Source organism: Pongo pygmaeus, chromosome 9 (genome assembly GCF_028885625.2).
Source record: "Pongo pygmaeus isolate AG05252 chromosome 9, NHGRI_mPonPyg2-v2.0_pri, whole genome shotgun sequence".
Lineage (NCBI taxonomy): Eukaryota > Metazoa > Chordata > Mammalia > Primates > Hominidae > Pongo > Pongo pygmaeus.
Window position 1 is genome coordinate 71,858,345 of NC_072382.2, and position 25,785 is coordinate 71,884,129.

Below are 25,785 nucleotides of genomic sequence, written 5' to 3' on the forward strand. Positions count from 1 at the left end.
AGCTATTGGCAAAGGCCTCAAAACAAGTAACCCTCAATACCCCAAAAAAAAAAAAAATAGACCTTCTGGTGTCTAAAAACTCAATAGTATGAAAGAGAGTAAAGTGGATGGAGAAGTTGTTTGAGAATTTACTTAGCAGGTAATCTGAGTTATCACAGGTTGGGTGCCCAGAAACACAACTGAAATATGGATTTTAGTTCAAGTAGTTTATTTGGGAGATGACTGCAAGATGAAATAGTTGGGGAGTAAGGAAGAAGGAAAAGAAAGGAAAGGAAAGGAGAAGGGAGGGGAGGAGAGGGGAGGGGAGGGGGAGGGGACGGGGAGGGGAGGGGGAGGGGAGGAGGAGGGGGGGAGGGGAGGGGAGGGGGAGAGGAGGGGAGGGGGAGGGGAGGGGAGGGGAAGGGAGGGGAAGGGAGGGGAAGGGAGGGGAAGGGAGGGGAAGGGAGGGGAAGGGAAAGGAAGGGAAGGGAAGGGAAGGGAAGGGAAGGGAAGGGAAGGGAAGGGAAGGGAAGGGAACAAATAAAGGAATCAGTTTATCCCCATGGGCAACTGGGTCTCAATTCCTTTAAAGATCTCTTGGAGGAAGTAAAACATACCTGAGAGTTGTACTACATAAGGAGTAAGAAAGTGAACATCTTTAAGTAGGTTACCACTATGGGCAACTAGAACTCAGTTACATTAGAGATTTCTAGGAGGGAGTAGAACATACCTCAGTTATACCACCCAAGGAGTAAGGAAGTTGAGTAATGATCCTCCAAATTCCATTTTCACTGGCTGAGAGATGCTCCAGGACTATTAACTCCCTGGCATTCCTGGTTTGTCACACAAGGGAAAACTTTCAGATAAGAGACACAGGCTTGCAGTAAGACATGGCACCAACAACATCTGGTATACCTCTTATTTATGGAGAAATCGAGAATCTTAGATTTATAGATGATCCCCCCATCTATAAACATATCTACGCCCATTCTTGTCTTTTTTTCTGTATATACAGTCGGGTATCTCTCCTGTCCAAGATAACTTCTCCACCTGTTCTCTGAACACCATGCCCTCCCATATCTTCTAGGACCCCATTCCCTCAATATACATCTCATTTGTGTCTTTAGCCTCTTGTTGTTCACTAAATCTGTCCCCTTAGCAAAATCAGAGTACCTGTCTATCTGCTACCTTTATCTCTATGACCTTTTACAACCACTCTGAACCAAATAATACACTTCCATTTTGTCAAGTTATTCTTGTTAAGATGACCAATGGCATGTTGCCTAGTTAGCAGATGAGGGAGAAACTAGACCAGGTTCTGTCACTGGGAAGCAAAGTACCATAGGAGCAACTGAAGGTGCTGAATTGGGGAAGGACTCCCTCTTATTTAGGCACCCAAGCGCAAATGGTTTTGCATGCAAAATAGCAAGATCTTGATTTGTAGAGCCAGGGATTCACCTTACAGGGCAGGAAAGTCTTCTTCCTTAAGTCAAATGGTAAGAGTGGAATAATTCTACCTGGGCTGGAGTGAATTAAATTCAAAGTACATATCTATAAAGAATATTTTAGGCCTTTGGGTTGTTACGGCCATGAATTAGTAAACTGTATTATATATGTTTCTCTGGATTTTTTAAATTCTGTTTTAAACTGTATCATAATTGAGAGATGACTAACTTTCAGGAAACTGCATGTCTTATCTATAGTCTTTCCCTGGGAACCAACTACATTTGGCAAATTATCTCAATTCATTTATTGGTTAAACTTTGATCAAAATTGCAGATTTCAGAGCTCTGGAACATGGGTCCAAGCACAGCAAATATCATCATAAGCAGATAAAGAGGAAGTTTCATTTTCAACCGATGTGGGAGGCAGGGGGACAGGAGGTGGGAATAAAATAATCACAAATCCTAAGGCCAATAAATAATGAAAGGAAACCTATAACAAGAATGGCATTGCTTTTTAATCAGACTGGCATGGAAATAGCAGTGTCAGATGCATCATTTTAGTCATCAGATAAAAGAATGACAGAGTGCCTTGATGAAGAGTTACAGAGGTATCTACAAGATAGTTTTAGCTTTAGAAGTGGAAACAAATTAAGAGTGTATCAGAAATTGAAGGAAAAAAAATTTCCTTAGGAGTTGAGTTGAAAAAGAAAAGTAGGTGTCTTCTGCTAGATCAGAAGACATTCTGATCTAGCAAATATGTGGCTATTATAAGTGGTAGAGAAAAATGGAGCTAATGCGTTTACAAAAAAAAAATGAGGGACCTACTTTTACTGACAGGAAAAAAAAAAGAGGGAAATAGAGTATTAAAGGAAGTTAAAGTCATAGTTTACTACTTAGCGAAAGAGGTAACAACATTTATAGAAATTCTGGAGAATGTAAAGTCTAAGTGAGGAGAAGCAAAAATCTGGGAAGATGTATATATCCAAGAATGGGTCTCTGGGTCTCTGAAGGCTTGGGCTCTGGAATAAAACAGAAGCTTATGTTCAGGAACCAGATGATCATGATTTTATAGCTCTCATGAATGTGGCCAGCAATAGTAAACCTCCCGTGGACAGCCAGACTCACAGACCTAAGGAAATCCAACGCAGGAAGAAGGCACTTTGGTGAAGAGCTAAAGAGTCCTTGGAAATTTGTGATAGATGCCATGAAATACAAAGAAAAGAGAGGTAATAAGAACTGTGGAAAATGTCGGGACTTAAACTTTTTTTGAAATGTATTTTTGCTCAGTAGAATGCATCTTGTTTGACAGGGTATGAATATATATTTGTCCCTCTAAACTTTATATATTGGAACTTAAACCTTAATGTGATAGTATTAAGTAATAGAGCCTTTAGGAAGTGATTAAGCCAGGAGGGCTCTGCCCTCATGAATGCGATTAGCAAGCTTATAAAAGGGCTGGAAGGGATGCATTAAGCTCTCTTGCCCTTCTGCAGTTTCTGCCATGTGAAGACACAGCATTCATCCTCTCTGTAGGGCACAGAGTTTAAAGTCCCATCTTGGAAGCAGGTACCAGGCCCTCACCAGACACCTAACCTGCTAGTGACTTGGTCTTAGGCTTCCCAGTCTCCAGAACTGTGAGAAATACATTTCTATTCTTTATCAATTACTCAGTCTCAGGTATTTTGTTATAACAGCATAAATTGACTAAGACACTGCCCAAAAGAATGTAGCTGTTTCTCCCTAAAGAATACTCTCAATGCTGCACTGGGGTGCTTGGAACAAAATGGACAAAGAGGAGATGGAAAAGGAAGAGTGGAGGTTTTGTAATATGCATAATACTTAAGGGAAGAATGGCATATTGCAAATTTTAATTTGAGAAAACGGAAGTGTTTCATACACCATTTCCTTCAAATAAAAAATTATTTAAATAGGTGGATTTTTTCTCACATTGTAAGGAAATCGTAGTTTCACTCTTAACTTCTTAATTGGAAATACTCCTGAGTTAATTTCTGGGCTCTAGACACCAAACGATAGACACCAACTGACAAATAAAACAGTTCTGAAAACCTGAAACCATCAATCCTGTTTTTTTCCCTTGTGTTTCCTTTCTGGTCTCTCCCCAGAGAGCATTATAATTCTCTTTAAGGACTGTAGCCAGTGATGGCAATGTGGATCTAAACTTCTCTTTGACTAGGGAATGAGCTATTATACTACGTGGTAGCCACGTTTTGTTCTGAGGACTTACTTGTGTTTTCCAAGTTTTTGTGAATGTAGAGCTTGTGCTTGTGGTGGGTATTTGTCATTCACTGTAGCTGGCACTTGAATGATCTTCCTATGTTTGACCAATTTTCCTTTTCTTGGGGTGTCTACTTCTCCCCCAAGAAAAGCCATAGAAATCACCTTCCTACCTAATTAATCAGCTTTCATACCATGACAAAAACTCCAAAATCTCAGGGGCATACAACAAATGTTTTCACTCACACGTCATGTCCTTGGCTGCAGATAGGTTGCTAGGATCCCAGTCCACATGTCTTTGCATCCAGGACTCAAGCTGAAGCAAGAGGCCCTCTTTGTGATATGCCTTTATTGTGACAATGAGAAAACAACAAAAGGTGATACAAACATGCAATGTCTCTTAGAGCTTCTGTATGAAACTGAAACACTTCCCTCCATTCCTATTTCGACGACCCAAAATGGTCATATAGCCAAGTTTCATAATGTCCTAGAAAGCATTCTCCAGCTATCGGGAAGCACTGTGAGTCATGAGGCAATGGATGAGATTGTATGTCCCCCTCACAAAAAGGGAGAAAATAGATGGGAATAATCACCCACCATGGGAGAAGACATTTTGTCTAAGTGCTGTCAATCATGCACACCTCCAGGAAGCCAATTCAGAAGCTAGGAAAATAAAAGCAAAGATGCCACATTAAATCATTCTGGTAAAGAGTGCTGACAGAAGAGTAAATCTTCCAGAGATATCAGAGGCAGAGATTCTAGTGTTAGTCTCTGCACCCAGGTTTAGGAGTGAGATCCTAGTTGACTATGCTCAATGGAGCCAGTAGTGATAGCTCCATCAGAGTGGACCTATGGGGTAATTTGATGATGTTCCTGCATACATCATCAATGGACTATCAAATGTTCTTTAATAAGTCCTTTTTATGCTTAAAATAGGTTTCTGGCATTTTCAACTCTTGTTTTTAGTAGGCATTTTGATTGACTGGCTCTTCTCTCGGTTGTCTGCTATTCACGTGGCAATGAGTTAGGCCAAATCCCTACAAACACATTTTATACTCTGATAAGAAGACTATACAATTTAGTATTTTCCACTAGAGAGAATATGCCTTCTTTTCCAGTACCTTCTGAACAATTATATAATGCAATTATATAGTTGGCCACAAAATAGTTTCCCAAATGATAAGTTATAATGGCATTTTTTAAACTCTTATTGCATTGTGGTTATAAAATGCTAACAAACCTAAATAAATTTCATATATATATATAGAATTTCAATTAAATTAAGTAATTTCAAGAGAAAACCAAATTTAAAACTGTGCTTAACAATTTATTTAATAACAAATGATAATGAAAGCACCAAGATGATTTATGGTATATAGCCTGACTTATATTTAGGGAGAACTTTACACTCCTCAGTCAATGCAAGAAGCAAGAAAAATAAGACAATAAATATAAGTAAAATAAATCATGAAAAAATAATAAAGATAAAATCAGAAAAAAATTGAAATAACAAATTAACAGGTTCTTTGAAAGAAACAATCAACTAGACAGATCTTTGGAAAGAAAGCTACGTCGCTCAGAAAAAGAAAACATAAAGTAGTGGTAAATATATAATATCAGGGACTAGAATCAAGAAAAAAACTCAAAGTAATGACAAATAAAAATAAAAATAATTATTTGTGTAATTGTTCATAACCATGGAGACACTGATACTATGAGAATAGTAACTTACTGAAACAGATTCGACATTTAAAGAACTTGAATTAGACATCAAATACAAGGACATATAAAGCTACTTCTTCTTGTTTTAATCTAATGCAACTCTGATATCAAAACCAATAACAGTATTTGGCTTGTTCTGCTTCCCACTGTACAAAGGTCTTACTGTTAGTTGCGCATAACTATTAACAATTGCTATTGTAATATACATCTATATTCTGATATATACCTTTTTATTTAGTTATTTATGTCTCTCTGTCTCATACACACACACACACACACACACACACACACACACACACACATATACGCTGCCATTTTCCTGTCCATGGCATCTCACACTGAAGCTGCCCCACCACATCCTTGCTAGATCTTCCTATTACTGTTCCTTTCGTCTGCTTCTGAAATTGTTCTCTCTTTTCTACTTCCTGCTTCTCAATTTTTTGGAACACTTAAACCCTAATATACAATCTAGGTGACAGCCTCAACCCAGAAGCACTTTCAGAAAGGCTCTCCACCACCTCTAGACAGAATTATATGTTTTAATTTCTAGACTCACTTCCCCTTCCATCCCTGACCTCCTTCCTCTGCCAAAGTGAAAGTGGTAACAAAGTCCTGCAGATTTGCCCCTCTAGGCAGGAATTTCCTCTCTCTTAGCCAAGGCTAGCACTGAGTAGATAGGGAAGGGAGGCCCTAACTTCTCCTACTTGGACTCCTGGGAGATGTCAGTTTTGCCTTCTGGAAACTGAAAACAAACTGGAATAGAGGAAACAGGAGGTATTAACTCCACCATAAGAGGTCCAGTAGGAGACTTTCAAGGTGGAGCGGGGTATCTACTCATGGTCTAGGCTGTACTCCCACCCTCCTCCTTCCACCCCTAGCAGGTTCTCCTGCAGACTGACATGCCACTAACACAGAGAGCTATTTCTTCCCCCTTTAAAGCCTTCAAGCCTAAGATTATAATCTCATCAAGCCTAAGATTATACAAAACTAATTGAGGGTGTGGCTCATTCTTCCTCAGAAAGAGTAAGAGAAGAAAATAAATTAGGGGTCTCTAAGCAAGCATGTTGTATGACATGCAATATGGTCAGTCTCTGGTCTCTTTCCAGAAAATCAGGCCTCAGATTCGTACTAACCCCCTAACTCTTCCTTAGTCCTACTTCTTCAGTGCCCCAAAAGTTCTCAGTTTTAGCTCCTCCTTTGATGCTACTCCTCCCCTAGAGCACAGATGAACACCATCCTACAGTTAGCCACTCATCTTGTTGTCCTGGTCTATCTTGGATTCAGGGCAGAGGGTTGGGGTCTGCAGCTACAGCTGTGGAATTTGTTCACGACAGAGCCTCACCTGGACACACCTGTCTCACAGCAAACAAATAAACAAACAAAACATTCTGAAGACATCTGTAAAGGAAAGCTTCTATGCCTTGGAAGTAAACTGATCTGTCTTCAAAAGGCCTCTCTCCAGCCTTCCCCACATGAACACAAGCCCCCACCCCCAGCTACCCTGATTGCCAGGGTTCTTGACAGTCGGTCATAGTTACAAATTGCACCTTACACATGAAAATGATCTCCCCATTAACTGTTTTAACTTCACAGAGATTCCAGAGCGGTACAACCAACTTGACCTTCAGCTCCTTAAAGGCAGAGACTATATGTCCCATAGTTGTAATCCCAGCACCCAGTAAAATATTGTCAAGAAAATTGATGTTAAATAAATGTTTAAAATGGCTTATTTCAATTAATCCATTCATTATTCTATTAGAGCAGCCATTTCTCCAAAACTGGGTGAGACAGAGGGTACAGCTCCGACCTAAGATACTTTTGTTTTTTCTCATAGCCCTATTTGTTGCAGGAAATTTCTGGGCCTCACCATTCAGAATTTTAACCATGGCCTGGGCTCAGACACTGGCATGAGCATTCTGGAGTATCTGTCCTAACAATTAAGATATTATATAATTTGGAACCGAGCTTCAATTGGAAGATTTCCAGATTATTTTCTATGTAGATAGGAGATGCCTTCACTTGCTTATTAAAACCTAAGTGTCAAGAGAAGGACAAGGCTCTGGGAGTAAAAAGAAAAACCCATATCACTGTCTTAAGTAACAGTTTTTGTGTGTGCGTGCATGTGTCTATGTGTTTGGGTGAGGAAGGGATACCAGTTGTTTAATTTTTTTTTCCTTTTTTAATGACAATTTTTGACCAGGGGTTCCATTTCTCCATCAACTCCTGGTCTCCGTTGTCTGTTTTTCACTTTAAAAGTGGATTGTGGCAATAGTGATGACAAGCTGGTTGCTGAAGTATTGAAGGATAAGAGTATGCCAGGAAAAAAGAGAGGGTTTTGTTTTGTTTTGTTTTAGAACCCAGTACTTAAAGCCTGGAACCATGAGAGGTCGCGAATCTTGCCAGGAACAGCAGAGTCCACACCATATGTGCACCCAACCCTGTGTTAAGATAGGTCACAGAACCAGACTTGGCCAATCTCAGGCTTCTGAGTTTAACAAGACAAACTGGCAAATGAATAGCCACCTGAGCCTCTCTTAATGCAGTGCCTGAGCGGCATCATTTGGGAGCCTCAATCCTTTGACCTATCCTAGAACTAACTCCTGGAACCCTCTACAGTTTAGGGAATCTGAGTGGGTGAAGGGACCAGAAAACCCAGGAAGTAGAGAAAAAACATTGACATGCCTAAAAGCGCCGAAACCCCCGTCTCATCACCAATTGGCTAGGGTTACCCTGGTCCCTGCCTGTGATTGGCTGCCCCCACAAACACACCGCCCCCTGGGCGAAGCCAACCTGGGCCTAGCCGGCCGCTCATTGGCTGCCGTCTTGCGAGCGGGGCCTAGAGCCGGGTGTAGTATTCTGGGAGCTGCGGGCTACGGGGCCTGCGCTGCCGGGCTTTGGGCTCTGGGCCTCTGCCGCTCTCTGGCCGTAAGTGCTGAGCTGCCGGGAACGGCAGCTTCTGACGCTGGGCCGTTGGACGCTGCGGAACCAGGCTTCTTCACTTTGAGTTTCCGCCGCGAAGCGCCAGTCCGGGCCGAGGAGGGAGGTGGGTAGATAACTCTGCCTTTTCTGAAGTCAGATCCTGCACGCTCAGTTTACCCCCACCCGCCCGCTGCCCTGGGGACCTGCCCAACGCCCTGTGGCCAGGCCAGGAGCTTACTGTCCCCCAGCTGCTCCCTGACTCCGGAGGTTACCGCCCGCCCCTCGACTCCCTTCCCGCTGGAGTCCTAACTGGAAGTCTTCCAGGCCCCGCCCGCTTCTCAAATGCCCTTCTCAGACTCTCGCTGTACCCTACGGAAGGCACAGTCAAAGCAACCGAACGTTTAATTATTTGAATTTTCTCAAAGTGATTCATGTATAATAAAAAGTCAAACATTAAAGCAGGTCTTATTTTGAAGAGCAGTAACTACCCATCCCCAGATCTTTGCAGAGGCTGCCACTTTTAGTTTTTCCCCATTTAGATGTTTTTATCACCCTAAATCAAAATAATATGCGTTCCACTGTATTTCAGGATTTATCATTTTGATATTTCTTTGCCTTACTTTCTTACTGCCACAATCTTGTCAATTTTCCATCGCTATTTTAGGTCTTCCATTTTTAGCTTTAAATAATAGGTATCAACTTCCCATTTATTGTTTTATTGACTTTAGATGGTGTCTCTTAATGTCTGTACTGACTTAGCTAAGGATATTAACACATCCTCCACTTTCAATCTGCTATCGGTTGGAATTCAACATTTACATTTAGTTCTCACGTATTCAACAAGTATTTGAGGCACTGTTCTTGGCACTGGGGAAATAGAAATGAACAAAACAGACAATGACCCTATCCACATGAAAAAGTTCTAGTATGGGAAGTAAGACAATAGACAAATACATGGCAAATGACGTCAAAAGCAGGATCATGTAGAAGTCATTTTCAGTTGGGAGAATAGCAGGAACCCAAGTCAGGTAGATTGAATGGACGAGGGGTTTGCGGGAGTGTGTGGAAGTTTATTCCTTTGCCCAGCTGGGCACAGATGCTGTTTCAAGGAGAGATCTTGTTAACCGAGAGCCAGGATAGATTATTTAGTAAGTTAGTGATTTACCAAAATGGGGTTTTAGGATACTGGATCCCACAGTTTGGTAGTGATAGTGGGAGGAAGAAAAGCAGGAGGCAGGGAGTCTAGTGAGAAGGCATGCCCTGACAATGGCATATCACAGAGTCCTGCAAGATTTACTGCCCTGCTTCCTGCTTCCTGCTACTGGACTGCGCTAAACCACAGTGATTTTTCTCTCTCCTCTTAAATTTGTATTATACCTTAAAGCTAAAGAGGTTAAGAAATTTGCCCAAGATAGATGGCAGAGCCCCAAGCCAAACATCTGTAAAATGAGAACAATAATGGCCTCTGCCTATGGTTGTGAAATAAACCAACTTAATTCATGTAAAGTGCTCAGAACAGTGCCTGGCACATCATATAAGTGCTCAAAGAGTGCTTGTTTTTATTAATGTATGCTCTCAATTTACCTCACAAATGCTAAAAGGATTTTGGGTTTAGGAACTATTTCCTACATCTAGCTGGTTAATTCATTCAACAAATATTTACTCAGCAATATCTGCATTGCAGGTGCTGTTTAGGTGCTGAGGATACAACAGGAACTAGGATCAACATGGCCCTTCCTTGTATAGACTCTAGCTGGTAACACAGACTAGCAAAGTGAATGAATAAATATTGCCAACTGAGCCAAGAGCCTGCCATTGACCAAGTTCCATGCCCATATGTGGCCCTGGCAAAAATCTCAGATTTCTTGCTGGAGTAGTGATTTCATCAACATGGGTGTGATGATCATCAAATGATCTTTGTTTTAATCTCCAAGGGATGTTATTTCATCTCTGCTTCTAACATATCACTAAAAGCTCAGAAGAACACCTTGACATCTTGGTGAATAATAAGTACATTAGTGCTGGAGCAGTGGGCAGGGGTTTAAAAGGCACAGGAAAAGAACTGCTGTTTCCTTTACAGTTTTTACATTTTAGTATGCAACACAAGAAAACAAATTGAGCTTGTAGGCAATGGGCTTCTGGCATACTACCTTTTGACACTTTGAATTACATAAATGTAAATATAAACATACCAGAGAGTGAGGCTGGAGGTATTTATGGCCTTACTTCAGATACTGAAATACCACATTTTACGTGAACTTACCCAAGTTTAAGAGAAATAGTGCTGATTTGTAGAGCATGATTGGAGTGGTAATAGTCAAGTAGAGCAAACCCAGAGGAAAATCAGAGTTGACCAAGTGAATGAAAACCGAGGACTCCCAATATTCACTCACTGAGGGATCCCCATTATCCCCTTCATGGTATGAGTAATGTGGCCCATTCAGACCATGCACCCTTCGTTTGGAAAGGCCAATACTTATTAAAGAAGGTCAGTAAAGGGTCAAAAGGAAGGTGGTTTTCCCCCAGAAATTAATTATTCCTGTTACTGATCTCTCTGTTCCTCTGTTACCTTTTTCTCTTATTTGTCTTTCTTTTCTTCTTCTCAGCCTTTACTACTTCTCCCTGGTTTCATTCATGTTCTGAGGAGGGTGTGAGAAGGAACCATGGATCCCACAGCCTTGGTGGAAGCCATTGTGGAAGAAGTGGCCTGTCCCATCTGTATGACCTTCCTGAGGGAGCCCATGAGCATTGACTGTGGCCACAGCTTCTGCCACAGCTGTCTCTCTGGACTCTGGGAGATCCCAGGAGAATCCCAGAACTGGGGTTACACCTGTCCCCTCTGTCGAGCTCCTGTCCAGCCAAGGAACCTGCGGCCTAATTGGCAGCTGGCCAATGTTGTAGAAAAAGTCCGTCTGCTAAGGCCACATCCAGGAATGGGGCTGAAGGGTGACCTGTGTGAGCGCCATGGGGAAAAGCTGAAGATGTTCTGCAAAGAGGATGTCCTGATAATGTGTGAGGCCTGCAGCCAGTCCCCAGAGCATGAGGCCCACAGTGTTGTGCCAATGGAGGATGTTGCCTGGGAGTACAAGGTGAGAGATGGAAGCTGGCAACTCCAGTCTGACCCTCGCCCCAAGTTGGCTGTTTCTAGATCAAGGGCTTGACCACCAGCACCACAGACTGAGAGCTAACTCCTTTGGTTCCTGACACCCACAGATCCCTGGAATCTGATACAGAGAGCTATACCTTTCCTTGTATTCATGGCCTTCCTTGATTTCCTGCTCTCCCACTTCCTCTACACCCCATCCCAGATCCTAACAGGGCTCAATTCCTAACCCAAGGCTGATTTCAGTACTGGGAATGTGAAGGAAAACAGTTTGGATTTTAACTGAGATTCTGGATGCCTTGGATGAGTTTAGGCATGAGGCTCTTATATAGATGGTCAAGGCTACACCTGACCTGCAAACTCCTCCTAGTAGTGCTCCAAGTAGTCATTTGGCATTGAATGGATCACTTCACTCCTTCATTTTATAGACAAAAGTGAGGCTTAGAAAGTTGAAAACATGGTAATTTATTTTAGAGGTGGAAAAAACTATGGGTGAGTCACAAGATTGAGAGAGGTCATCTACTATAATCTTCTCAGGTCCTTTCTGACTTCAGGTCCAATTAGTGAAAGGAAGATCAGAGGCTGTGACTCAAGTCTTCTTGCTCTTTCTCCTCTCCCAAGTTTGTTTGTTTGACAAGTCATCTCTGACAAACCTGGGACTCCTTTTTTGTAGCTAACCTCATCATCTTCCAGCTTCTGGGCTTCTCTTTACTCTTTCATCAGATGCCCATAATGACATCTTTATCAGAACCATTATCTCAGTGATTCTGTGATCCAGTGATCCAGCATTGGTCTCAATTCTCTTTTTTGGAGTTGGAAGGTGAGAGTGTAAGACAAATCCCCTGAATTAGCTTTTTTCCTATATGGGAGAGATTTCTAAAATATGAAAAGTATTTACTAACTCATTCTGTTTTTGAGAATATTAGAAAAGGGAGATAGTATAACATAGGGGTAAAGGGCTGGATTAAATCCCAGCCCAACCATTTATTACCTGAATGACTTTGGATAGGTCACCCTCTAAGCCTCAGTTTTCTTGTCTATAAAATAAGGTTAATACCAGCCTCAGGGGATTGTTTAAGTATCACATGCATATTTAGAGCTTAAAATATACCTGACACTTGATAAATTTTAACAAAATAGTTGCTATTTTGTTAAAATAGCAGAATTAAATGGTGTATCTGCACAGTTTATGCTCTTCAGTAGAAATCCCTTGCATTACTATTCTAGGAAAGTGCTTCTTACCCTTAATAAGCATATGAACCACCTGGGAGATCTAGCTAAAATTGAGATTCTCATTTGGCAGGTCTAAGGTAAGGCCAAGATTCTGCATTTCTAACAAGCTCCTAGGTGATGTGGTTGCTACTGATCCACTTGAGCCACATTTGAAGTAACAAGATTCTGGCAGACAGTAAGATAAAAATAAATAAGGTAAGGATAAAAATTGGCATGGAAAGGAGAGGTTGGAAATGGACCTTTTCTTCCAGTTTACAGACATTTAGAGACTGTGGGAGTTGAAATGATTCTCAGCCCAGAGAGCTACCTCGGATGTCATCTGGGCAGAGTCTGCTTCTTCTGTGGCATTCCCTTTCCCCACAGCCTTCACTGTGGCCAGTTGCCTGAAGGACTGGTTCTCCCATAGCCTCCCAATGCTAGGAAGCCTAGGCTGCCGGAGGTGGCCTCATGAGGGTTTTGTCTCTTGCAGTGGGAACTTCATGAGGCCCTCGAACATCTGAAGAAAGAGCAAGAAGAGGCCTGGAAGCTTGAAGTTGGTGAAAGGAAACGAACTGCCACCTGGAAGGCAGGTTGCCTTGGGGGGAAAGGAGTTTGTGTCAGTCGTCCTGTGTGGTCCTGGAGCTGGCCTAGGGTAGCATTCTCATCTCTGTGAGGCAGAATGTGAGGCTTGAAATCACAGAGCCTGGGATTCTAATCCCTGCTTTCTCTGTCCCAGGCCTTAGGTAGGCCACGTCACCTCTTAATTCCAGTTTCTCCATGGTGATGTAGGGATAACCTCTGGTCTTGTATCCTCATATATGAGAAAGGAAAAGCACGTGCTCACATGTGTCAGCTCACAGTGGCGTGGCTTATATCATGCTTAGTAAAGCAGAGTTTCTCTTTCACTTTCCCAAGTTAGAGCATATTTGCTAAGAGTCTGGTTATTAAAATATTGGAAAATCACCTCTGAAATAAATTTGAGGCCAGTAAGTATCAAACTACTAGAACTTTTGATCAATAGAAAGTAACACTGAACCAATCTAAAACAGCACATTGAACAGATATAATATCAACATGAAAATGAACCACCTAACAGTGTAGTTAAGTTACACTGCCTTAGAGACTTAAATGTAACACATCTTGTCATTATTCTGAAAATGGAAAATAGTCTAGAGCATGTAGTATTAATATCCTGGACCCTACTGGAGTCAATAAGAGTGACAATAGAGACCTAGAAGCATGTGGTGGAGCTGGGGAACAGGAAGCTAGGAAAAATAGTATCCTTTATCTTTGCCCCTGCATAGCCTGTCACGTGGTTGGTACCATTGCAGAGTATGTGTGTATGCATATGTCAGTATGCTCGATACTGGGTGACTGAAAGTATCAGTGCTGATTTCCATCATGGCTCCGCAGATACAGGTGGAAACCCGAAAACAAAGTATTGTATGGGAGTTTGAAAAATACCAGCGATTACTAGAGAAAAAGCAGCCACCACATCGGCAGCTGGGGGCAGAGGTAGCAGCAGCTCTGGCCAGCCTACAGCGGGAGGCAGCAGAGACCATGCAGAAACTGGAGTTGAACCATAGTGAGCTCATCCAGCAGAGCCAGGTCCTGTGGAGGATGATTGCAGAATTGAAAGAGAGGTCACAGAGGCCTGTCCGCTGGATGTTGCAGGTGAGTAGTAGGTTTTCCTGGTGACCCTGAGTGATAGCTGAAGATAGACGCAGACTCCAGGAGAGAGCATCAGTTACCCTTCAGTAGAGACTGCCAGCCCTCTGCCAGCTGATCATGGATCCTGTGTTTCCCCAGCTAATACCTGCTGTTTCCCTATCCCTGGCTGGTGGACGACCTGGTCTGTTGTAGTGTCATAGGTGGGGCAGTGCTCAGGCAGCTCTGGCATCATTCCAGGCCCTCTCCTCTAGCCCGAGAGTCTTGAGATGGAGCCTGAAGTTGGCCAGTTGAGCCAAAGCTCAGCCTGCTCTTCCATCCTTCCGTAGGCTTCTCCTTACCTCTGCATGGCATCTCTCCATTCTTGGTATCTGTCTCCCTTCCCCTAGAGAAACTCCCTGCCAGTTCGATGTCTGTTCCCTACAAGGAATAGCACATACTCAGGTGTTTCATTTTTTTTTCTCCTTCCAGGATATTCAGGAAGTGTTAAACAGGTATGTTCTCACCCTTGGAGCCTCTAAGCAGCCCTGTAGGGGATAGTGAGGCCTAACTAGAGCCAGAAGTAGGGACGGAGCACAGACTCGGTGCACATAGAAAAGCAGGTGCTGGTCCACAGTCTTGTCCCACTTACATGGTAATGGCTAAGGAATCTTTGTTGATCTTTCCTTTTTCTTCTTTGTACTTGATCAAATGTATATCAAGTGAAGCTATAAAATATGTGGTTTCAAGTAGATTGCTCAAAGAGGAAAAAAGACTGCCCGTGACTCCTTCATGTCTGGCAGAAAATATGTGCACTTCTTCCTCTTCCCAGAATCAAATATACATCCAGCCCTTCCCATAGCATGGGCATGCGGGTGTTCTCACCTCTGCACACAAACAGCTTGAGGCTCAGCCAAATAACCATAACCATCATGTCTCTGCTTTGCTGGGGTGGGGCACTTCACCATGTCCCTGGCCAAGCCCCTCTTCCCTGTACTAAGATAAGGCCCATGTGACAAAGCTGGGACTCCTGGCACTGAGGTTCACCCTCCTCTACCAGGAGCAAATCTTGGAGCTTGCAGCAGCCAGAACCAATCTCCTTGGAGTTGAAGACAGATTGCCGTGTGCTGGGGCTAAGAGAGATCCTGAAGACCTATGCAGGTAATGGACCCTGGGGGAGACTGTAGTGGACAGTGGGAGGGACCCCTCCCAGAGAAAGAAAATGGTTCAGTGCCCTCTGGGTGCTCCATCCAGCCTCACCCACTCATCATTGAGAAATCTGTGGCTGAATTTATCAGAGAGCCCTCACCCATGCCCCCGGCCCTATATCACTGTTACCAACCAGGACCTTTTTTTCTAGCTGATGTGCGCTTGGATCCAGATACTGCTTACTCCCGTCTCATCGTGTCTGAGGACAGAAAACGTGTGCACTATGGAGACACCAACCAGAAACTGCCAGACAATCCTGAGAGATTTTACCGCTATAATATCGTCCTGGGAAGCCAGTGCATCTCCTCAGGCCGGCACTACTGGGAGGTGGAGGTGGGAGACAGGTCTGAGTGGGGCCTAGGAGTATGTAAGCAAAATGTAGACCGGAAGGAGGTGGTCTACTTATCCCCCCACTATGGATTCTGGGTGATAAGGCTGAGGAAGGGAAATGAGTACCGAGCAGGCACCGATGAGTACCCCCTCCTGTCCTTGCCAGTCCCTCCTCGCCGGGTGGGAATCTTCGTGGATTATGAGGCCCATGACATTTCTTTCTACAATGTGACTGACTGTGGCTCCCACATCTTCACTTTCCCCCACTATCCCTTCCCTGGGCGCCTCCTGCCCTATTTTAGTCCTTGCTACAGCATTGGAACCAACAACACTGCTCCTCTGGCCATCTGCTCCCTGGATGGGGAGGACTAAGAAAGCTACCGTCCTAACCAGAGAGGCCTTGGAATTGGGCCTGGCCCCCACGGGGCTTGGAGGACCCAGCCACTGGCAGGTATCCCCTGAAACTGAGCTGAGCCCAGTATCCAAGGATTCCTCTGTCTGATCCTTTGCTCTTTGCTACCAGGCTGAAGTCTGTCATGAAACCACTTATTTTAAAAAGCAGAGGCCCAGTCAAATGAGCATTGCATCCCATGAGGAAGCGTGACAGGGCTGATGTTGAGGATCAGAGCAGTTCTATGGTGACTCGTTGGGGTAAGGATCAGGACTTTGTCCATGTAGTAGCCAACTCCCCTCTTCCCTGATTCCTGTCCGGTGTCACAGTTAAGTCAGTGAGGATGATGAAGTAGATACAGTCTTCAGGACACCATTAGATAGGCTTTCCCAAAAGGCCAAAAAAAATGCTGCCCATACCCAGAGCTGGTTGTTGTGCTGAGGCCAGTCAGGATGCTTCCCCTGAGGTTTGCTACAACTAAGCAACCTTTATGTGGCCCTCACTCTCTGACCTCCTGGCGAGAGAAATTCAGTGCAGCAGGGGGACACAGACCTGCCCAAGTCACCCCACTGCCGTTCCCTCTCTAAGCACAAGCTGGGCAAATCACTGTCCCTTGGACTCCCAGGAGACCAGTGTCCTAGTCCTGCCTTTTTTCTCTAAGTGGCAGGATCAGAAAACCTGTGAGCCTTAGTTTGTATTTTCACTTTATGAATGAGGAAACTGAAATGGCCTTAATGGAGCAAGTTATTTCTTTTTTTTTTGAGATGGAGTCTTGCTCTGTTGCCCAGGCTGGAGTGCAGTGGCACGATCTCGGCTCACTGCAGGCTCTGCCTCCTGGGTTCATGCCATTCTCCTGCCTCAGCCTCCCGAGTAGCTGGGACTACAGGCACCCACCACCATGCCTGGCTCATTTTTTTGTATGTTTAGTAGAGACGGGGTTTCACCATGTTAGCTAGGATGGTCTCGATCTCCTGACCTCATGATCCACCCTCCTCAGCCTCCCACAGTGCTGGGATTAGAGGCATGAGCCACTGCGCCCGGCCCCTGGAGCAAGTTGTTTCTTACAAAGCTGCTGAAGATAAGATTATGAAAATTATAAAGCATTTTTCACACTCAAATGAAACAAGGTTGACAAACTCACTTCACAGGTCACATGCCTATACATCATTTATTATATTTGGGTCTGAAACTTCTCACATGTTTGGGAGGTTTTATGTGTCCTCATTGGGAAAATGGGTGTAATTCAGCATAAAACCTCATATTATTGTCCTGCCTCCTGGAGCTGTTGTATAGATCCCAGATCCATCCCGTGCATTTGTTCCTGTCTGAGGCATAGAGGCAGGCAAGCCATGGATTTTGCACATGGTGACCTTCCCACCGTGCCATGATACAGTCCACATCTTATAGCAGTGCCTTTGTCTCAGGGCCTCTGCTGACAATCTAGACCTTTTGGGCAGAAAGGAGCTTCAAATGGCTGTGATAAGGAATATTAAAAATTGTGTTTCTACTTTAATTGTATTGGCTGTTCATGTATGTAGGAGTTAAAATAGGCCAAACTGGAGAAATAAACACATTCTGCCCACCATGCTTCCAGGCTGCTTCTTGAGAATTAGCAGTAGAAGGGGAGAAGTTTCCATCAGCTGCTTGGAGGGGAATGAGCTAGTGAGTCACAGACCCTGGTGCTGGCCAAGGGTTGAGCCTGCCTCCATTAGAGGAACATCTTTGTCGGGGGATTCCCTGGGGGTAATTGAGAAGTAGGTCCCTAGGAAGGACTTCAGTTATGTCTGTGGACAATTGGCACAAAAGGGTTAAGGGAAAATCAATGTTGTTCTTTTGCTATTAAGACAAGTCTTGGAAGGTTCCTAGAAATGGAGAATTGTTAGGTGATAAATTCATTCAAACTTAGAATGAAGGAAGGAATGAAATGGCCTCATTTGTAATGTACTCTTTTTGGTTAGTTTGATTGTTTTTTACATTTATAAGCCTGTTTGGGTACTCTGATTACTTGTTAGAAGACTTGTAAGGTTAAACAATCCACATTATTACAGATTGTCTGATTTTTAAGACCAGACAAGAAGATTGAAGCTCTAAGTGCCTGGAAACCCTTTTCTACAGAGTGGTTGTTTATTACACTTCCCTCCTGAAAACCATATGAAAACAAGGACCTTATTTGTCTGTTCACCATTGTACCCCTAGTGTAGTACTCTGTATGTATGTGTGTGTGTGTGTGTGTGTGTGTGTGTGTGTGTGTGTATTAAATATTTAAGTGAGGGAACTTTCATTCATATGACTAGAATCAAAACAAAAATAACCTGCTTTTATCTAAAAGGGGCAGTAAAAACTAGAGGATACCTAATTATACTTCTGTTCAAATATGAATTTAATGGATAATTTCTTTTACTGTACCTTTCATAAGTGGTCTAGTAGGGCAGAAGGCAGGTGGCCACGTGGAGGTGGAGTGCCTGCACTGCTCCCTGCAATGCCTAGGGTGGCATCCCCAGTTTGGTGCAAGCCTTCACTGCAAGCCAGGGACAAGCTTTGCCTACCCTTGTTTTGCAGAGAAACTGAGGGATGCAATACCTGAACCTTAAGGGAGAAGGCTGCAAAGAGGGTAAAATGCCTGGGTACTGCAAAAAAAGAAAAAAAGGTAGACATAGGGGCAAAGCCTTAGGTTCAAAACTACCTACAGATAGGCAGTCTTCATTTTTTTCAATCAGGATTGGTTGTAATCTCTTAAAATCCAAACATGAAGGATCTACTGTGCATCCCAGGCACTAGTTAAAAGAGCACACATTGCTTCATGTGATGGGCCAGGGGCCATATCTGAATGTATGGTGAGAAGCACAGGTTTTTCCATTCGGGGTAGCCATGGAAAGGAATCAGCATACTTTGGGAAGTATGTGGTTCAGTAAATACTTGAGTACTAGCAGTGGGTTCCATCTACTTTTAGAAAAATCCAATGAGAATGAAACACAAACCTGGTAGGGCAAGCTTCCTGATGGAAATGCTGGGAAGAAATTAGTGTTTGGGGTGCAGGCTGGACTATACCTTTGTTGCTTTACATCAGATTCTTTATTGCATCTAATATGCTTTCATTTAATGGACTTAGCCAATTTTTCAGGTTACTTATGGAGAAAGAATAATGTGACATTTCAAAATGAAAATCTTATCAAACGTGTTTAACAACCTTATAATCTTATAATCTTGTTTTTTTATGTTGTAACCTCATAATCTTGTTTTGTTTTTATGTTAGGGGGTTGTGAGGGAAAAAAGTTTCACTTTTGTGCCCTTTGGGACCTCAGTGCATCATTATCAGATTTTTAAGAGGCTGATTTCTACTCTGCTGGTATTCAAAAATTGAATACATTCTTGGCAGGTAAAGAAGTCTAATATTAGTAGAAGGTATAGATGTTAAGTTACTAAGGAGCTTGTCTATTTGAAAGAGTTGTCATATGAGTACTGGGCAGTATAGGACTACTCCCTTAAAATTATGGAATTAGAAATGTATTGGGTATATTTTTAAGTTCATACAATATGTCAGAGGTTGTGTTATCTGCTTTCCATATTTTATTTATTTAATTTTTAATACTCTGAATTAATGTTGTTTATCAGTAGACAGGAAGTGTTAAGACTCAGATATAGTAGCTTGCTGTCAACAGTTTCTTCTCACACTTTAATTTTAACACTAGTAGGAAATTATCTTTTTATTAAGATTTTCAAATGTACATATCTCTTATATAAAAGATCTTTTTCTTTTAACATATACTGATTACTCAGTTCAAGATTTTCTGAAGGGGGAAAACAAACCCAAAAATCAGGTAAGCATCCAGTGACCTGGAGAAGAGTGGTTACATTTCAACTTTTTTTTTTTTTGTAATTATACTTTAAGTTTTAGGGTACATGTGCACAACGTGCAGGTTTGTTACATTTGTATACGTGTGCCATGTTGGTGTGCTGCACCCATCAACTCGTCATTTAACATGAGGTATATCTCCTAATGCTATCCCTCCCCCTTCCCCCCACCTCACAACAGGCCCCAGTGTGTGATGTTCCCCTTCCTGTGTCCATGTGTTCTCATTGTTCAATTCCCACCTATGAGTGAGAACATGTGGTGTTTGGTTTTCTGTTCTTGTGATAGCTTGCTGAGAATGATGGTTTCCAGCTTCATCCATGTCCCTACAAAGGACATGAACTCATCATTTTTTATGGCTACATAGTATTCTATGGTGTATATGTGCCACATTTTCTTAATCCAGTCTATCATTGTTAGACATTTGGGTTGATTCCAAGTCTTTGCTATTGTCAACTTCTTGATCTACATTGTTCTCTATTAGCCTCTTCATCCCAGAGCACACCCCCTGAGAGGTGCCCACAAGAAGAAAGACCTGTGTATATTTGATCCCTTTCTTTTATGCCTTAAGGTTAAGTTCCACAGACTGGGACTAGGAAGCAACAAGAAAGATTTCCAAAACCAAACTTATATTAACTTAGCTTCTGTTGCTTAAAAACAAAAAGCTGGTAATTGGTGCACTAATTCCAACTAGCTTAACAATAGGAGATACATTTAAAAGTTAAGTGGTATTTTACAGAACATAACAATATACCTGGGTGTCCAAAGTGATTTGGAATCAGAGAACCAAAGACTTATTCTCTTCATCTGTTCTTGGTGATTGGCTTTTGATGCATGGGCCAATCCCAATTTTCTCCTTCCAGTTTATGTGTTGCAGAATTACCACCATCTCTGATCCCAAGTTTATATCTCCCCAGATGAACAGTAGACCATACAGCTTGGGAAGGACCCTGGTCTAGGTGTGGGCATACGACCCAAATGGTGTGAGATCACTATTGGGCCAGAGGGCAGGGTCATATATTAATAGCTTCTTCCATGTAATCACTTGGAGGAAAGAACAGTTCTGAGAATATCAGTCAGGTTTAGGGGAAGATACCAAACAGTTGGTTTCTTCAGCAGAGGGGATGGTAGGATATTAGGTAGGAAATACAGGTCAAAAGCTATAGAAGGAAAAATTCCAGAACTGTATTCTATACCAAACTTACTCTGATTCAGACACTATCGTATTAACCCATTAAAAATGTCAGAAAATTAGAAACATTTCATTCATATTATTGGTAGAAATTTAAAAGTGACACTTTTTGATGGGGTTGTTTGTTTTTTTTTCTTGTAAATTTGTTGGAGTTCATTGTAGATTCTGGATATTAGCCCTTTGTCAGATGAGTAGGTTGCGAAAATTTTCTCCCATTTTGTAGGTTGCCTGTTCACTCTGATGGTAGTTTCTTTTGCTGTGCAGAAGCTCTTGAGTTTAATTAGATCCCATTTGTCAATTTTGGCTTTTGTTGCCATTGCTTTTGGTGTTTTAGACATGAAGTCCTTGCCCATGCCTATGTCCTGAATGGTAATGCCTAGGTTTTCTTCTAGGGTTTTTATGGTTTTAGGTCTAACATTTAAGTCTTTAATCCATCTTGAATTGATTTTTGTATAAGGTGTAAGGAAGGGATCCAGTTTCAGCTTTCTACATATGGCTAGCCAGTTTTCCCAGCACCATTTATTAAATAGGGAATCCTTTCCCCATTTCTTGTTTTTGTCAGGTTTGTCAAAGATCAGATACTTGTAGATATGTGGCATTATTTCTGACGGCTCTGTTCTGTTCCATTGATCTATATCTCTGTTTTGGTACCAGTACCATGCTGTTTTGGTTACTGTAGCCTTGTAGTATAGTTTGAAGTCAGGTAGTGTGATGCCTCCAGCTTTGTTCTTTTGGCTGAGGATTTGAAGGACATGAACAGACACTTCTCAAAAGAAGACATTTATGCAGCCAAAAAACACATGAAAAAATGCTCACCATCACTGGCCATCAGAGAAATGCAAATCAAAACCACAATGAGATACCATCTCACACCAGTTAGAATGGCAATCATTAAAAAGTCAGGAAACAACAGGTGCTGGAGAGGATGTGGAGAAATAGGAACACTTTTACACTGTTGGTGGGACTGTAAACTAGTTCAGCCCTTGTGGAAGTCAGTGTGGCGATTCCTCAGGGATCTAGAACTAGAAATTCCATTCGACCCAGCCATCCCATTACTGGGTATATACCCAAAGGACTATAAATCATGCTGCTATAAAGACACATGCACACGTATGTTTATTGCGGCATTATTCACAATAGCAAAGACTTGGAACCAACCCAAATGTCCAACAATGATAGACTGGATTAAGAAAATGTGGCACATATACACCATGGAATACTATGCAGCCATAAAAAATGATGAGTTCACGTCCTTTGTAGGGACATGGATGAAATTGGAAATCATCATTCTCAGTAAACTATCGCAAGAACAAAAAACCAAACACCGCATATTCTCACTCATAGGTGGGAATTGAACAATGAGAACACATGGACACAGGAAGGGGAACATCACACTCTGGGGACTGTTGTGGGGTGGGGGGAGGGGGGAGGGATAGCATTGGAAGATATACCTAATGCTAGATGACGAGTTGGTGGGTGCAGCGCACCAGCATGGCACATGTATACATATGTAACTTACCTGCACATTGCGCACATGTACCATAAAACCTAAAGTATAATAATAATAATAATAATAATAATAATAAAATAAAAAAAAATAAAAAAAATAAAAAAAAAAAAAAAGAAGCTGAAAAAAAAAAAAAAAAAAAAAAAAAAAAAAAAGTGACACAAAGATATCCCTTATAGCTTCATCTTAGAATTCCTTATAGTACCAGGTAAACCAATCCAGCTCCACAGATCTCTAAGGCATCTTTGAAGTTGGCTAGAATGCTCTGGATCTAAGCAGATATTGTGTTCATGAACCCAGGTTGGAGTGGTCAAAGAGGAAGTGCATCAGATAACTCCATATTCCCTCCAGCAATTGTTTGGTCCTCATGCCATAGATGATGGGATTTGAGGTGGCTGGGATGATCACGTACAGGTCAGCTAGCAGCACTTGGGTGTGCAAGGGCACTACATCCTGCCCCAACCAGGCCACATAGGTGGATGCCATCCCAGGTAGATAGTACAAAGCCATAACCCCCACATAGGAGCCACATGTGCTTAATGCTTTCAACTGAGCAGTCTTTGAGGAGAGACCAAATACTGCCCTGATAATTAAGATGTAGGAGGCAGCAATGAAGGCCACATCAGAGCCCACCATAATAGAGGAACCAATCAGACTGTAGAGACTGCTGGGCACGGGGTCAGCACATGCTAACCTGGCCAAAGCTATGTGCTCACAGTAGGAGTGGAGAACCACATTGGAGCCACAGAAAGGTAGATGATTCACCATCCAACTCAATGGAGTCATGGCTGTGATAGCTCTGATGGTGATGGCCATACTCATTCCCAGCATTACTTGAGGCATGAGAATTCTCTTGTAGTGTAGAGGCTTGCAGATGGCTATATAGCAGTCAAAAGCCATGGTCAGCAGCAGCCCTGTCTCCACAGCTGTGGCTAAGTGGACAAAACATGTCTGAATGAAACAAGCACTAAAGCTGATGGAGCTGTCTCCTGAGCAGAAGATTCTTACCATCTTGGATACCACCAAGGAGGCCATAACAATGTCCACAGCAGCCAGAAAACACAGAAAGCAATACATGGGCTCATGCAGAGTGGAATCCATCCAGATTGCAGTCACGATGAGGATGTTTCCTAACAGGGCTATGATGTGCATGGCACTCGGTGAGATAGCCAGCCAAAGATGTGAAGATTGCAGTCCTGGGATACCCACAAGGAGGAAGGAGGCAGGGGTTTCCATTGTGTGGTTGTAGTCTGGACCCAGCATCACAGGTGAGACTTCTTGCCTATTATCCATAAATGATGTAAGAGAAGGATGCAATCCTGTAAAATTTATTCCCATCTGTGATGATAGGAAATCCTACTCAGCTTGGTGGTATTCTTAGGATCAGAAAAGGGACATCTGATCAAGTTATCCTGCTCCACCTTTCATCCTCTTCAGTATTCTTTGCCTTAAAACTTTCTGTTCATTGTTGAAGGATTAGATCAAGGGTTACCTCCTTTAGGAAGTCTCTGTTTTCTTCTTCCCCTATTCCACGCAGGCTGAGTTAGTTACCTTTCTTCTGAGCTTTCATACAGTCTGCCATAGTGACCTCCAATGGACTAAACTGACAATGCTAAAACTTTACCTATGACTTTATGGTATGCACTTAAGTGCATGTATATTATTCATAGCTTTATAGGAAAGATGTGATCCATAACTGTGGTCACAAGTCTCTTAAAAGAAGATATGCTCAAGATTAGCCTGCTTATCACTTCCTGTGCCTCTCCCAGAAAAAAAAAAAAAGGCTTTCATTATGAGAAGGTGCCATATGCCTACCCTTAGATACTGTCTCTAGTGACCCCTTTTTAACTTCTTATCAGAAATGTGGCTCCTTCTTGAGTAATGGGATAGATTAATGGAATTATGTGCTCATGATTCCATTTGTTGCAGTAGACATTTTCTCTGTTAGATAAGAACTAGATGAACATTCACCATGTTCTCAGTCCTAATCATGGAACATATATTTGCCCCTTCCTTTTACCTCCTAGAGAGCTTAGCACTGATTGATTCCACACCCGGGTGCCAGCAGCAACCATAGTGAGAATCCTCAGGAGTCTTCAAAAAAGACAGATTTCTGGGATATGATTGCAAACTGTGTTGCTTATGAAACAAATCAAAATCCTTAGGCTTAAGAAATCCTATATCATGGAAGAGATAGAATACAGTACTTAGCTCCACATCACAGTCAGTTTATAGGAGGCTTACTGTGTAGGGACACTGGGTGAGACATCTTCAGTGACAGATCATGAGAAGATGAGGGAAAGCTATGGAAGTAGAATGGTAGTGAAGAGTGAGAGGAAAATTCAGGATATCCTTGAGACTGCTGTATGTGTTCTGGATGCCACAAACTCAGGGTTCAACATTATTGCACAAGGACTGAAGAAAAGTGTGAGGATCCAAACAGCCTCTTCCCCACTCACCTCTGATCCAGGATGTTCCTCCCCTGGCTGCCCTGTGTAAATTCACCTTTCTTCAAGAGGCAGCCTCAGCTGATGTTGCTGCTTTGCTCCTCTTACCAGCCCTGGAAACTCTAAACTGGGCATACCTTTCATGCCTTTCAGTGGGTTTTTCTTTTTAATCTCCATTTACTTTTCTTCTCAATTCGTATTGCTGGAGATTTACAATTGTTGTCAGTCTTTGCAAAGAACAGGACATTTGGTTTGGTTAGTTGTTTCTTTTTATAAATGTTTTATTTCAGTCAGCCTATTGATACTGAAAAATTTTTGTCAAAGATGATCAGTGATGTCCACCAAGGATCTGTTGCCAGTCCAGTGACTCTTTTTCTTTATTTTACTTGACATCTTCAAAACATTTAACACAACTGCCTGTTCCCTGATTTTTGGTTAACTTTTTAAAACACTATGAACATACTGTAAAATGCAAACATATCAGGCATATATCCTTATAAATATTTATTATGAGAAGACATGAAGACACATATGTAGACACCACAATGTGTAACCAGATCAAGATAGAGACACTATTGTTCTCCGGTTGTTAAGGTT

The 25,785-nt window shown here is 42.3% G+C and overlaps 2 protein-coding genes across 2 annotated transcripts; one reads left to right on the forward strand and one right to left on the reverse strand.

The window, feature by feature from the left end:
* Positions 1–8,183: 8,183 nt before the first annotated feature.
* TRIM68 (tripartite motif containing 68) lies at positions 8,184–17,777 on the forward strand. Its single transcript, XM_054440789.2, has 7 exons — positions 8,184–8,424; positions 10,907–11,389; positions 13,106–13,201; positions 14,029–14,289; positions 14,755–14,777; positions 15,323–15,423; positions 15,623–17,777. The coding sequence occupies exons 2-7, from the start codon at positions 10,964–10,966 to the stop codon at positions 16,171–16,173; spliced, it is 1,458 nt and encodes a 485-aa protein (XP_054296764.1). The 5' UTR covers positions 8,184–8,424; positions 10,907–10,963; the 3' UTR covers positions 16,174–17,777.
* Positions 17,778–23,029: 5,252 nt separating this feature from the next.
* LOC129008894 (olfactory receptor 52I1-like) lies at positions 23,030–24,063 on the reverse strand. The gene has a single exon (XM_054441354.2). The coding sequence runs from the start codon at positions 24,032–24,034 to the stop codon at positions 23,030–23,032; it is 1,005 nt and encodes a 334-aa protein (XP_054297329.2). The 5' UTR covers positions 24,035–24,063.
* Between the last annotated feature and the right edge of the window lie 1,722 nt (positions 24,064–25,785).